The following is a 14,304-nucleotide window of genomic DNA, read 5'->3' on the forward strand; positions in this document are numbered from 1 at the left end:
AGCACTTTCACATCTGCACAAACCAACTTGCTGCACTGGGCTTTGAGCTGGGCCACCTTCCTTCTCAGTGGGAACTTGGTGATTTTTACTAGAGCAGTCAATCCTCTCAAGGATCTGGTTCACTTTTAGTGGTGAACATCTGGTCAGCAAAAGTGCACTGAGCACATAGTCTGACACCTCATCATCAACCAGAAGCAACAACAGCATAGTAACATCTTTACATCTCCCCTTCTTTTTTGTTCTATTACAGCATTCCTCAGCATCTGCCTCTCGCCATTTTTCATGGCCCACCTCTGGGAAGTACAACTGGAAGTAACTGGAATGACGTTATCACCAGTTATTTCCATACTAAGAGGCCAGACATGATGCAACAAACCACTGTAAAAGGCTCAGGCTACAATCCTATCCACTTTTTCCTGGTAGTAAGTCCCATTGACTATAATGGAACTTACTTCTGAGTAGGCATGCATAGGATTGGGCTCCCAAGGTAGATGGGAGGGCTTTTTTGAGTGCAAGAAAAGCAGAACTGAGCCTCCTACCACTGTTTGTTGCATCATATTGCTGGTCTCACTGCCAGGCAGTGCAGGTGGGGGGGTCCTGCCATGAGTGCCACTGGGCACCACCTCAAGTACCACTGGTGGTATGAGTACTACTGGTTGAGAAATGCTGCTCTATTGCTTTTACCACCCAGCCCCAAAAAGAATTCCAGTGAACTCTAAAGCTTCCTCCTCCAACTTCCAACTCTGCAATCCAATGCACGTCTACTCAGAAGCCCAACAAGTTCAAGGAGAGTTGTTGACTTCCAGGGTTTGAGAGAGAATGGCAGCCTTGAAGGACAGTTTCACAAATGAGCAAAAAAGTACTACGAGGGAACTGTTCTTCTAGGTTGCTTTCCAACAGGCAACAGCAGATACCCATCACTTTGGTCTCCTCTAGTGGCAAGTCTCCCACAAGTTTGAGGGCTGCTACTGACCAGGGAGTGCAAAGCAGGGGCCTGCAGTGGGAGGTGAGGCAGAACCTCCCCACCACAGTCCTTTGGCAGTGTTGCAGCTGTGTAGGTGCCCAAGCACCCACAACCCAGCCTAAAAATGAAAATTAACAGCACATGTAACAAGCCTTGCAGGTTTTGAGGTTCACCTTGATCACAAGTTCTTCCCAGTGCTTCTCCAGTTCTTCTTCATTAGGTGATAAGACCTAAACCCAATTTGCAAACTTGTTCAAAAAATCTTCAATTTCTAGTCAGCCTGCCATTGGGGGGGGGGGGGGATAACCTAAAGGAACTTTTCTGCTAGAGAAGCAGCAATGCTAACTGTACCATCCTCAGCACACTTACCTGGGAATAGCAGCCCAATCCTATGCAAGCCTACACAGGAGTAAATCACATTATATAGTCAATTGGGCTTGCTTCCCAGGTGTGAGTAGGATTGTAGCCTAAGGGCTATCCAACTTCCCAGAGCCAATGCAGCCACATTGCAGTCCCGAGGTAAGGGAACAAACATTCCCTTGTCACAAGGAGACCTCCAGGACTTGGTGCTGGAAAGTTACAGTTAAGAGGACTTAGGTCCCAATCCTATCCAATTTTCCAGTGGCAGTGCAGCTGTACCAATAGGGCATGCACTGCATCCTGTGGTGGGGGGCAGGAAACATTTGTTCCCTTACCTCAGGGCTGCATTGTGACTGCACAGGTGCTAGAAGAAAGCCTCACTGAGCACAATAGGACTTACTTCTGAGTAGACATGCATAGGATTGTGCCCTAAGGCTGCAATCCTACTTCCACTTTCCTGGGAATAAGCCCCATTGGCTGCAATGAGATTTACTTCTGAGTAGATATGCATAGGATTCTGCTCAAAGGCTGCAATCCTATCCACACTTTCCTGGGAGTAAGACCCATTGAACACAATAGGACTTACTTCTGAGAAGATCTGCATAGGATTGTACCCTTAATGAAGTAATGTTTTGTGCCACATTCCTGCCTTTTTTTAACCTGAGGAATTTCAGCTGTGGGAGCATCGCCTCTATGTTCTGATAGTGTATTATACAATGAAAAGATCCCAGGCACAAAACTGCATTCCCAAACCCCAAGGATGAAAACCAACCCCATGGTGCAGTCCTGTGCTTGTGGGAAGTAAGCTCCCTGGCCAGCAAACGGTTCTTAGAACCAACAGCTGGATTAGGTAGGGGTTCTATAGAATAGGTGAGAACCTGCTGAATCCCACCACTGAGGTCAACCCTCCTGACATGGGTCAGGACCTGCGGATTTGATCCACACTGGAAATCTGTGGCTCCCAAATCCGTGGGTAAGGAGGGAGGACTGTAATTGCAAGCTCTCCCCTTGCAAGAGATTGTGAAGAGCTCCAGAAGGATCTCTCTAGACTGGCAGAATGGGCAGGAAAATGGCAAATGTGCTTCAATGTCAGTAAGTGTAAGGTCATGCACATTGGGGCAAAAAATCAAAACTTCACATATAGGCTGATGGGTTCTGAGCTGTCTGTGACAGATCAGGAGAGAGATCTTGGGGTGGTGGTGGATAGGTCGATGAAAGTGTCGACCCAATGTGCGGCGGCAGTGAAGAAGGCCAATTCTATGCTTGGGATCATTGGAAAAGTTATTGAGAACAAAATGGCTAATATTATAATGCCGTTGTACAAACCTATGGTAAGGCCACACCTGGAGTATTGTGTCCAGTTCTGGTCACCACATCTCAAAAAGGACTTAGTGAAAATGGAAAAGGTGCAAAAGAGAGCGACTAAGATGATTACTGGGCTGGGGCACCTTCCTTATGAGGAAAGGCTACGGCGTTTGGGCCTCTTCAGTCTAGAAAAGAGGCGCCTGAGGGGGGACATGATTGAGACATACAAAATTAGGCGGGAGATGGACAGAGTGGACAGAGAGATGCTCTTTACAATCTGACATAACACCAGAACCAGGGGGACATCCACTAAAATTGAGTGTTGGGAAGGTTAGGACAGACAAAAGAAAATATTTCTTTACTCAGCATGTGGTCACTCTGTGGAACTCCTTGCCGCAGGATGTGGTGATGGCATCTGGCCTGGATGACTTTAAAAAGGGATTGGACAAGTTTCTGGAGGAAAAATCCACTACAGGTTACAAGCCATGATGTGTATGTGCAACCTCCTGATTTTAGAAATGGGCTATGTCAGAATGCCAATGCCAGGGAGGACGCCAGGATGCAGGTTATCTGGTGTGCTCCCTGGGGCATTTGGTGGGCCGCCGTGAGATACAGCGTGAGAAGCTGGACTAGATGGGCCTATAGCCTGATCCAGTGGGGCTGTTCTTATGTTCTCCCCCTCCTCATTTTTAAAATGGTTAAATAGTGATATTTTGCTATAGCAGAAAGAAAATGAAAATGATGAGGCAAGGAAGCGGTAATTAAACTTTTCCACTGTTGCAGGAACAGGAAGTGAGTTTATGGACTGAATCAGAGAAGATATTGAAGGGACAATTAACAAGCTATTCATCAGTGCTGCTGTTGCACACTCAAAAGAGGCAGGAAGCTTTCGGTGATGTTGCAGGGTATCTTTTCAGTCATTCAGTGGATCAGAGTCTTGACCACCACAAAGTCCCTTATTGCCTTAACAATATGACTGGCATAGATCTCCCTTCAGGCCCTTGCTCTGGCTCCCCTGGGTCCTATTTCTCTCCCATTGCTGTTCTGTTAGCTAGTCAGTTGCTGCCTACCCCACATTAAGCACAGATCAGTGGATTTCAGCCATTGACCCTCTTCTTCTTCTCACACAGATGCTGAACCCCTTACAGAAATGTGGCTCCGAAGGCTGCCTCACAGACTGTGATTTCCTGCCCTGGCACCAGAGTAACCTCTGCAGGCGACAACGGAGCTATGAGAAAGCAGAACCAGGGAACGACCATGAGGAACACAGCCAGGAGAAACCCAGGCCTCCAAGCATCTACTTGGAGGTCCCAGAAGCATCTGATTGCCTCCAGCCCTCGTTACAGGACCCAGGAGGAGTGTGGCGATCCCGCAGCGAGGGGCGTTTGGACCAGAAGGGGGAGCCATGCCGAGGGGAAACTGAGGCACGGGACAAAACGGGAAGTGGGTGGAGCTTGCCGTCCCCCAAGTCTTTGCGGAAGGAACGACGCCTGAGGGGGAGAGTTGCAGCGGCAAAGCAGCACTTGAAAAATCTCTTTGGAGGATCAAATAAAGTCAGTGAACAGATCATCTTCTCTTCGCCTAGTGCCATATTTATGGTCCTTGCACACGAACTGTTTCCTTTTCCCCCCTTTCTTCCATATTCCTCCTTCCATGAGAAACACAAGCCCAGAATTTTTTTTTTTAACTTTCTTGTGTAAATATTTTAGTGTCTTTGTTCCCGATGGTTTTAATCTCTGGAATTTCCTGCTGCGAAAAATGTATTCCAAAGCGAACTGGAAAGCTGATAATTAATTATCAAGGAAGGGTTATGGCAGAGGGCCTGGGAGCTAGGACTCCGGGGTTCTCCACAGCAGGAGTGCAGCCTAGGAGGCAAAGTCATCTGGGAATGGGGGGGGGGGGGTTAGTTGGTTTGTGACTGTCTAACTCAATTGTTCTTCTAGCTTATTTACTTTCCTATCTCAGACCGACGGAGAGTGGACAGGACCCTCAGGGAGGGGATGGGTTCTCCTGTTTATAAAAGACCTTCCTGTTTGTTAGAGGATTCCTAGATATGGGTGGGATGTGGTCTGTCTGGTCCAGTCACACAGCAAACAAAGGACTAGAGCAGAGGTCCCCAAAGTGAGCCAGGGTGCACTCGCAGGGGTGCCATGTGGCTCCACGTGACCTCTTCTTCCCAGCTTGCCGGGCCAACATTGCGTGAAATCTCACAAGAATAGCGCATGATCTTATGAGAATATTTCATGCTATTATCACGAGATATCACACTATTCTTGCTCACTCTCACGAGATTTTGCATGATGTTGGTCCACAGAGCCAGGAAGAAGTCACGTGGCGCTGTGCGGCACCCTTGTGAGTGCAAAGGATGCCATGGCTATGCCAAGTTTAGGAACCACTGAACTAGAGGGACACATAGCCCCGAACTTGTGGTTCCCAAGTCCACTATTTGTGGAACCAGAACACAGTGTGAGATAAAGGAAGCTGGACTAGATGGGCCTTTGGCCTGATCCAGCAGTGCTCTTCTTATGTTCTTTTATTCTTATGACTTGTGGCAGCCACTCTCCCCCTGCAATTCTGTGGGGCTCTGCCTTGTGTTCTCAGGACTCGTAACCTCATACATGGTATACCTCATTCAGTGTGTGACCCGTATACAGCAATTATACTCCAGCAATATGGAGTGTTTGCTTGGGACTGTAGGTGATTCAAGGCATTGGAAAAAGTCCAAACTGTGTTACTTTCTATAGCTGTAAAAAAAATCTAAATGTTCATGGCTGCCCTGTAATGGAGCTTCAACATTTGCTCCTTGAGGAGGGCCTCGTTGCTTGCTGAATGGTAGGGCCTGCCCTCCTTCAAACAGCAGGCACTAGAGGGGCACAAGTTTTCTTTCACAATAGTCCTCTTCAGACATTATTATCAGGAGAAGAGCCAGTCCAAGAGGCAGGAAATGAGGACACTACAGCTAACCATGTTGCCCCTACACTCCTTGGCCATGCCCTCTGGAAGTCCTTGGTGAGTGCTGGCACCAGTTTACTGGAGACCCAGTGGCAACACCCTGCACTGGGCATCTCACCATGTCCCCACCTGGCCTCTGCTGGTGCACTGGGTGCTGCCACTGCCACCAGAACAGAGGTGGTGCCTCTGATGGATATGTGCCCAACCTGGCCATCCCTTGATACCTCCCTGTTCTTGGTTGTAAATCACAGGAAGACACTTTTCCCGCACTCAGTGCTTTCCTCTGCAGACAAGCCCTGAACATGGGGACATCTAGGGCATGTGGCCTTGGCTGTAAGGGGGCATGACTGACCCATTTGTCCCTCTTTGTAATTGGCTCTACTACTGATAACTTGTGAAGCAGTCACTCGAGTGTGTTTTTTTTTTAAAAAAAGAACAAAACAAGCTGCGGTCCAAAAGTATGTGTGAAGAGGTGTCATTTTGACTTTGAGTTTTTTAAGTGGAAAAAAAAAGTCTAATGCCGTTGTGGAACTCTGCTGGTGTCTCAGACACCCAGATCTTTGTGGAACTCTGGGAATAGTGTGATGTTGTCTCTTGTCAGCTTAGCTTCCTTGAGGTGTTGGCTGTGTTCAGAATTTGAACTCTTGAGTTCTCTGGTGACAAGGGTGGTGTGTGTACTGCAGATCTGGATATTGAATGATTAAGACCCCAGATCTCTGGAAACACAAGTACTTTTCAGGCAAGCATAGGAGGGGACACAGATTGCTCCTGTGTTCTGTAGAGGACCCCCCCACCCGGTATACCCAGGCCCCTCCAGAAGTTCCACATAGGTCAGGAGCATGAATTTTGAAACACCTACAGTCATATTTCAGTTAGCAGAGGTCCCAGTTGTATAAAGCAAAGCCCTGAATATCTGTGCCCTGACTACATGCTGACTAGTGCCGTGACTAGTGTCGGGGGGGGGGGCATTTCTCAGTGATAGAGCACCTGCTTTATATTTAGAAAGGCTCATTGAATCCTTGGCATTTCTAGAGCCCTGTTCAGGCAGAATATAGAACCCATGATCAGGGAGAAGCAGGAGAGCATGACAAGCCCCAACCCTGTGCCAATATGCTCCAAAGCCTCACCCCTCCCGTTTGCCAATCACAAACACTACACTTGTCTGCCATGGTGAATGCTATGCCTGGGAAGAGATCATTGGTGTTCTCTGCCATGGGAAGAATCCCGCTCTGAGTACAGCGTTTGTCGACAATATGGAAGTAGATGACCCCACAATCTATGGCCGCTTGGGGAAGCAGCTAAAAGGGGTCTTTACTAAAAAACAATGGAAGACCCTTTCACTAGCAAGGGACTGTCCTACAGTATTGTGATCATTATTATTTTTATTATTAACAGCAGAAACAATATCTATTAATTTCTTAAGGGGTCTGGCCTTGGGGGAGTTTCTGCCTGTTCGTTCCCTTCAAAGAGATGAACATAAACATTTGACGTCAGAAGCATGGGATTAAATAGCTTACTGATAAATCTGAACATGTTGGGATGTAGCGGCTGCCAGGATACCCCAGACCTCTGAGAGCAGTCATTCTGGGTACTTGGGCTTCTGCCCCGGACGCTTTGGAGGCAACCCAAAAGGGGTGTCCAAAAATTTGGACTATTATTTCTCTGTTTCAGTCTCTGGCATCAAGTGTGGACTCAGACTTGGGATCTGAATGCGAGAGCAGCCAACAGACCCGACAGAGGCACAAACAGCACCGGTGAGTAACCAGCTCAATTTCTCTCTTATTCAGTTCTCAGCTCAGTCCTGTGTACACTAGTTGGTTTTAGTAGCTATCAGCCCTTCAACATGAAATGTGGAAATAATAGTGTCAGCCTAGCTTTGAGGGTTGATATAAGACAATGGAGTGAAGATGGAGATGTTCTTATAAGATGATGGAGCTAAGATGCTCTGCTGCTTTTTGAGTATATAAAGCAGGCAAAATGTACTATATAAATCCTAAAGGTTATAAAAGATAACGCATTCGTAAGTGAATTCGTATCTATATTATGAGCGGAAATTAAACTCATAGTAGATCCATATTATAAGCTTAATTATAAATATTATATAAATTATAAATATAGAGAGAGCAGGGATTCTCTGGTACTCCCTACTTGCCCCCTGGTGTACATGGGATGCTACCACTCCTGTCAATACTAAGAATTCCGCAGGTGGCCACTGATGGATCCTCAACTAGTGCCCAAGCTGGTTGACCTCTGGTGCCATTCCTGGCCTAAGGCAAGCCACTCTCAGCATCAGTTACTTCATCTAAAACAGTGGTTGCCAAACTCGCAAATGATAAAACTGCCCACGTTCTGAGTGGTGCTTACCGTTCTGCTGTGCTGCTGCTAATCTGCCCACCCGATCTGTAAAGAGTGAAGCTCTGGGCAGTCGTGTCTGTCACCCATTGACCCAGCAGGCTTTGCACCCGGATTTGCAGGCAGATGCAACTGCCCAGAGCATCACTCTGTACAGATTGGGTGGGTAGATTAGCAGCAGCATGGAAGAACAATAAGCGCTGCTCAAGATGGGGAGAGCTGTTGTGTTGCACTGGATCTGGCCCATGGGCTGCACTTTAACAAACGCTGATCTAAAATATAGAAATAATTAATATGAATCTGTCTTGATATGAAGCCCTGCTCAGCATGTGGAGGGAAATGGGATGACAGCTGCTGGCCCCACCCTCTAACTCAGTGATTTTCAACCTTTTTCATCTCGCGGCACACTGACAAGGCATTAAAATTGTCAAGGCACACCATCAGGTTTTTGACAATTGACAAGGCACACCATGCTGCCAGTGGGCGTTCACATCCCCCATTGGCCCTACTAATAAATGACCTTCCCCCAAATTCCTGTGGCACACCTGTGGATCATTCACGGCACACCAATGTGCCATGGCGCGGTGGTTGAAAATGGCTGCTCTGTGTGTCTACGGATCCTGCCTCAACTGCCACACACTGCACCGAGTGTCAGGAAGAGCCATAAGCATATCCATCCCTGCCTTGCATTCCACCCTTTTGCAGAGAGGTTGAGGTTAAGCGAGTGGATGCTCTCTCCCACAAACCTGCATTGAACTCATGAAAAAGAGCACAAGCAGGAGTTCACTGGCAATAGAAATGGTTGGCAACCTTCAGTCTCGAAAGACTATGGTATAAGCCTACAGCACCCAGTATTCCCAGCCGGTCTCCCATCCAAGTACTAACCAGGCCTGACCCTGCTTAGCTTCCAAGATCAGACAAGATTGGGCATGTGCAGGGTAACAGTTGTTCTGAATATTCAAACACTGTGTGTAAATGCTGAGTATTTTCACCAATGATGGGAAGAAACACCCATTGTTTCTAGTCCATCTGGGCCAAGGACTGCTCAGACCCTCGAGGAGACTTTACATGCCCAGACTTTACATGCCCAACACAGGCTTCAGTGGAAAAATTGACATTATATTCTCCAGTTCTCTCACATGGTCTCTCCCCCCCCCCCCCCAGAACCTTCTGGGCTTGCCTCTTAAAGATGTAATACACAACCAAGGTGGCTGAGAGCAAATAAGTGGGACTGGAAGGGTACATGTCTTTCCCTGCCTGCCCACCAGTTTCCCACTCCAAATTTACCCTTCTGAGCAGTGGTGTAGCTAGAGGGGGTGCAAAGCACCAAGTTTTGTAGGAAGCTTCACCAAGGCATGCAAGCAGCCCCTCCTTTGGAGCCATTCTGGATGGTGGGTGCAAAACGGAGGTGTACACCTCCTTTTGCGCCCACCGCCTGAAATGGCTCCAAAGGGGAGGGTGAGGGGCCGCTTGCATGCCGCGGTGAGGCTCCCTGCAAAACTTGGTGCTTTGCACCCCCTCCAGCTACACCACTGCTCCCAAGCAGTTTCTCTTTCAGAGTTCTTCTTTAGTAGCTGTGTGAATGCAATTAGATCTCAATAACCTCCTTGTATTTTCTTTTTTTTTTAAGCAGAAAAAATAAAAGAAACTTCCTAAAGTTATGGAGCTCTGGGAATCAGGACATCCAATCAGTCAGGTATAAGAATATAATCCTTTCTGTAATGGTCATGATGAAATTATCTTCAAGTCTTTTGGGAAGGTCAATGCAATGTCTCTGTAGAAGCGGCAGTGTGTGTATAATATTCTGTAGTAATGAATACCCCAGGGCATGGAGACTGTTTCTGGGTCCATTACAAACAATGTACAAGGAAAGATATACCTTTAAACTGCAGTTCATTCAGCAATTTCAAGCCTTACTTAGCTCTCACTGCCTGCCCCTGATGATCTGAGAGCATGTCCATAAATGACATTTTGTTAACTCATGTCCCATATAAGGAAATGTCTCTAAATTATAAACTCTGTCACAACAGAAAGTCTGCATTTGGACATTTGGTCACTACGAATGCAAGCAGTCACATTATGCTATTAACATGCGAGCCCCCCACACACACACCTGTGGTTCTTGTCTGTGAGTCAAGGGTGTTTTGGGTCACATTTTTTGGACCTTAATAATTGCATATATATATATATATATATATATATATATATTATATATATATATATATATATATATAACTGCTATATTTATTTGAATAAGAATAACACAGGATTTCTTTTATGGAAAGTCCCCTGGTTATCACCAGAGTGAGGCTTCAATGGGCCGTACCAGCTTTTGTCCCACCCACCCCCACATGCAGTTAGATGAGCCTAATAGCCCTGCTATGCCATTATCCTTCTGCAACTGCTATTCGGGGCAGACGGCTCAGCCCCAGGAGTATAGCTCATACAGGAAAATATGTGTTTTGAGGGGGCGGGGTGTGTGTGGGGATGTTCTGGATATAAAATGCTTTGATAACTTCTTTCCAGTAAAAGGTTAAGAATGTGTGGGATTCCTTGAATCAAAGAGTCACAGAGTTGGAAGGGACCTTCAATGTCATCAACCGCCTGCTAATGCAATCTGCCCACGGCTACAGCATTCCCAATAAAGAGCTACCCAGCCTCTGCTTGAAGACCTAGAAAGACGGGACTTCACAAAGGGTTGATGAATGAATGAATGAAGGGTTGTAATTTGATGTATTCAGAAACAACAGCAGAAAAAAAGGACACACCAATCTAAGGGCCAATGCTATACTGCCACTGCATCACCAGAATGTGCATTCTGGCAATGCAGCATACTTTATGATTGTGACTTTATAACACAATGTGCCCTAGAGCCATAACCCGAACCCTGGCCGCCACTGTAAACGGTGAATGGCAGTGGCCGAGCAACAGTAGCCACCTGCCAGTAAGTTGGTGCAGAGGGTGGACAGGGGCAGGTGATGTGCTTAACAGGGTGCGGAGGAGGAAGAACGGGGCAGGGACTAGGGCGGGCATGAGGGTGTGCCAAGGGCAGGAAAGGAGCAGTTATTGGCAGCAGTAGCTCTGCTGATATCCTATCCCCCTTCCTAGCTTTGATCCACCTACCTAGGTCCACTAGGACTTGCACCAGCAAAACCGCTGCCACAGGTCTGAGTAAATCCAACAGCGTAGTGGAGGCTTACCCAGGGGTAAGGGAACAAATATTCCCTTCGCTTAAGGAGGCCTCCAGGATTTTCAGCTCCTCCACAAGCTGCAGCGTGCACCGTATTGACATGGCTGCATTGGCACTGGGGAAGTTACGTTGGTTTGGGCTGCCTGTTAATGGAAAGTTGAATTTGTAAGGGCCAAACCGCGCATGATGTTTAGTGTGCTATTAGCCCAAACAAACTTTGTTTTTCTTTAGTCAATAACAGCTGTGGCAGAAGCTAGATCTATATTGGGATGGGGGGGTGTCAAAGAATTAAAGCTCCTCCATGCTGCGGTTCCAGTCCTGATGGGAACGAAAGATGGATGAAGGAAACTTGGAACTCCACAAGGCTAATGGTGCATTAAATGCTCAGTGCGGTTTGGTCCGAAGGAGCTGGAAGCCTGCAGGAGTTTGTGATCTAAATGTACAGGGAGTGTGTGCCCAGGAGTGGGACTATGACTTCGGGGAGAGAGGTAAAAGCGATGTCTCTGTCATTGCTGATGGCAATGATTTGAATGAAAGTCACAAAAGGGGATAGTTTTTTACTTTAAAGGGGGAAAAACACGCAACGGCGATAGGGAAATAGATCTGTAATTTGTGAACAGCTAACAGAGTATCACATGGGATGCTTTAAATTTTTAATCCTACTTGCTAACCTGTCCATTTATCCCCTTTTCCGGGAAGACCATTAAGATCTGATCTGGGGCCAGGCTTTCTTTGAGGGGAGTGTTGGTTTGCCTACAAGCAGTGCCTGATTAGAAGCTGAGATTTTTGACCAAGAGCACTAATGCTCCTTTAATGGTTGTGGATGGCCCAGTGGGCAGGGAAGGAGGCCCGAGAAGAGCTCTTGACAGGCAGATTGTTTCTGTGAGAGAGCTGTTTGGGTAGAGAGCAAAGGGAAGAGACAGGAGAAGCAGCTGGCTGAGCAGAATAGCCCCCAGCACATCATAGCTTAGCATTGTTTCAAAGGAGCATTCTGAGGAAAAACAGGACCTTCACCATTTTAAACGGGCACTGGTGGTGGTGGAAAGGAGGAAGTCGGTGAAAAAGGTGATCCATTTTTGCATCCCCCCCATTGAACCTAAACTTTCCTTCTGAGAATATGACTGCAATCCTAAACACACTTACAAGGGAGTAAGTCCCACTGGGCTCAGTGGGGCTTACTTCTGAGTAAGCATGCATAGGATTGTGCTGTATGTGTCTTACAGTCCAACCCTGTCTAAATTCCTGTGGGGCAATGCAGCGGTGCTGGTGTGGCTTCCGCTGCATCCCCTGGAGATTTTTGGCTGCTGGAAGTCTCATTGGGACAAGGGGACATTGGTCAATCAAATCACAGTTGCTGGCTCAAGTCCACGTTGCTCCATGAAGGCCTCATTCCTGGGATGGGGCATTTGCTATGACTGTAAAGCAGGTTACAATGGTGGAACAACAGCATATTCCACCGTTGTAATTCTCCAAATAGGGTTGGGCCCAGGGCCAGCTTTTAGGCAATTAGAGAGAATTCACCCAGTTGGTCCCTGCGCATGTTGGGAGCACTGCACTGCCCACCACTTCTTCCACTTGGCCCGAAATTGGGTCACTTCAGAAGCTGCTCCCACCCACTGCTGCTTCTGATTGGCCTGAAATTGGGTTGCTTTGGTAGCAACCCCCACCCATTGCTGCTTCCAACTGGAGAGTGCTGTGGGCTGGATGCATGCTCCCTCTGGCTGACCTCCCAGGCGCCTATTCTGCACAACCACTAAAGGTACAGGAGCTCTATCCACTTGCACAGAAGTAACTTGCACAGAAGCCCTTTACAGCTCGGGTCCGGGGTATTTGAGGGACCGCCTCTTTCCCTACAATCCTACCCGTGCTCTTAGATCATCTGGGGGGGCCCTTTTGACTGTGCCGTCACTAAGAGATGTGAGAGGGGCGGCAGCCAAGAAGAGGGCCTTCTCGGTGGTGGCCCCCGAACTGTGGAATACCCTCCCCTTAGAACTGAGAACTGCTCCCTCGTTGCTAACGTTTCGGCGTGGACTGAAGACCTTTTTATTTCAAAAAGCTTTTAATTGTTGACAGGTTGGCTGGCGTTCTTGCTTTTTTATATGAAAATCCATGGGGTTTGTTTGTTTTTAGATTTTTTTAATTACTGTAAATTGTTTTTAATGTTGTATTTTTAAAGTATTGTAAGCCGCCTTGTGTGCCCGTTGGGCAAAAAGGTGGGTTATAAATTAATAAAATAATAAATAATAATAATAACAGATGCTTTTTTCTTGGTCCAGCTGAAAGCTAAAAAAAAATATTAGTAGAGGGGGACCCACAGAATTAGAGGGCCCCCCCCCCACAAAAGTGTTTCCAATTGGGCCCCGCAGTTCCTTAGGCTGGCCCTGGTTGGGCAGTTAGTCCTCAGGGTGCAGGCATGAGTGATGTGGGGCATGAGTGATGCGGGCGGCAGATCTGCTGCTTTGAAGGAGTGCCTGTTCTTCACTTCTACTTTTATAAATGAGGCAAATATGACATGCCTTTAGACCCCAGTGCTCTCCCCACCAAAGAAAACCAAACCCAGCAATACTGCCCCCGGACTTTCTCGCTGCTGAGCAGTGGTGTAGCTAATGATCATGTAGCCCAGTGCCAAGCTCAGAATGTTGCCTCGGAAGTGATGTCACAACCGGAAGTGATGTCACACCCAGGTTTTTTTAAAAGGGAAAGTTGGGAGAAACCCACTTGCAGCTTGCCACCTAATTGCTCTGCTGCCTCCCCCCCAGTCAGTGACATAGCTAAGGCATCTATCTGCTATCTGGGGTCAAAGAAGATTTGTAGCCTCCCCAGACAAAATCAAATTAATTAAGTAAATAAATAAAAAGTGTGCCCTTGATAGATTCAAGACACTATGCTGGGGTGATGGTTATTCTCCCCTTGCTAAATATAAGAGGCGCCCCACTTGAAAAAGTGCCTTTTACCCAGTTAGCAGTGGTAACTATTATGATACATGGAAATGAGAGCTGACTCTTATTAACACCTTATTGGTTTCATGCTGTATCATGATAACGTGTCATTGCAACATGTCAATGACATGATAATATGTCATTGGCTCTCAGAACAATTAGTCTCATAGTTCGGTTTTGAGTTAAAGAAATTCACTTTTTGTTCCATAAGGCAAATGTGTTTTCATTTTCTGCTAAATTGG

At 47.0% G+C, this 14,304-nt stretch overlaps 1 protein-coding gene across 2 annotated transcripts in view; it reads left to right on the top strand.

The window, feature by feature from the left end:
- The window catches only part of LOC136640847 (regulator of G-protein signaling 2-like), a 28,910-nt gene that overhangs the window by 8,900 nt on the left and 5,706 nt on the right, over positions 1-14,304 (top strand). The window contains exons 2-4 of one of the 2 annotated variants that reach the window (XM_066616206.1): positions 3,760-4,182; positions 7,253-7,335; positions 9,564-9,629. In XM_066616206.1, coding sequence (XP_066472303.1) covers positions 3,760-4,182; positions 7,253-7,335; positions 9,564-9,629 — 572 coding nt within the window. The remainder of the gene's footprint in view (positions 1-3,759; positions 4,183-7,252; positions 7,336-9,563; positions 9,630-14,304) is intronic. The other variant, XM_066616207.1, reaches the window with a different exon arrangement.

The sequence above is a fragment of the Tiliqua scincoides genome, chromosome 2 (genome assembly GCF_035046505.1).
Source record: "Tiliqua scincoides isolate rTilSci1 chromosome 2, rTilSci1.hap2, whole genome shotgun sequence".
NCBI lineage: Eukaryota > Metazoa > Chordata > Lepidosauria > Squamata > Scincidae > Tiliqua > Tiliqua scincoides.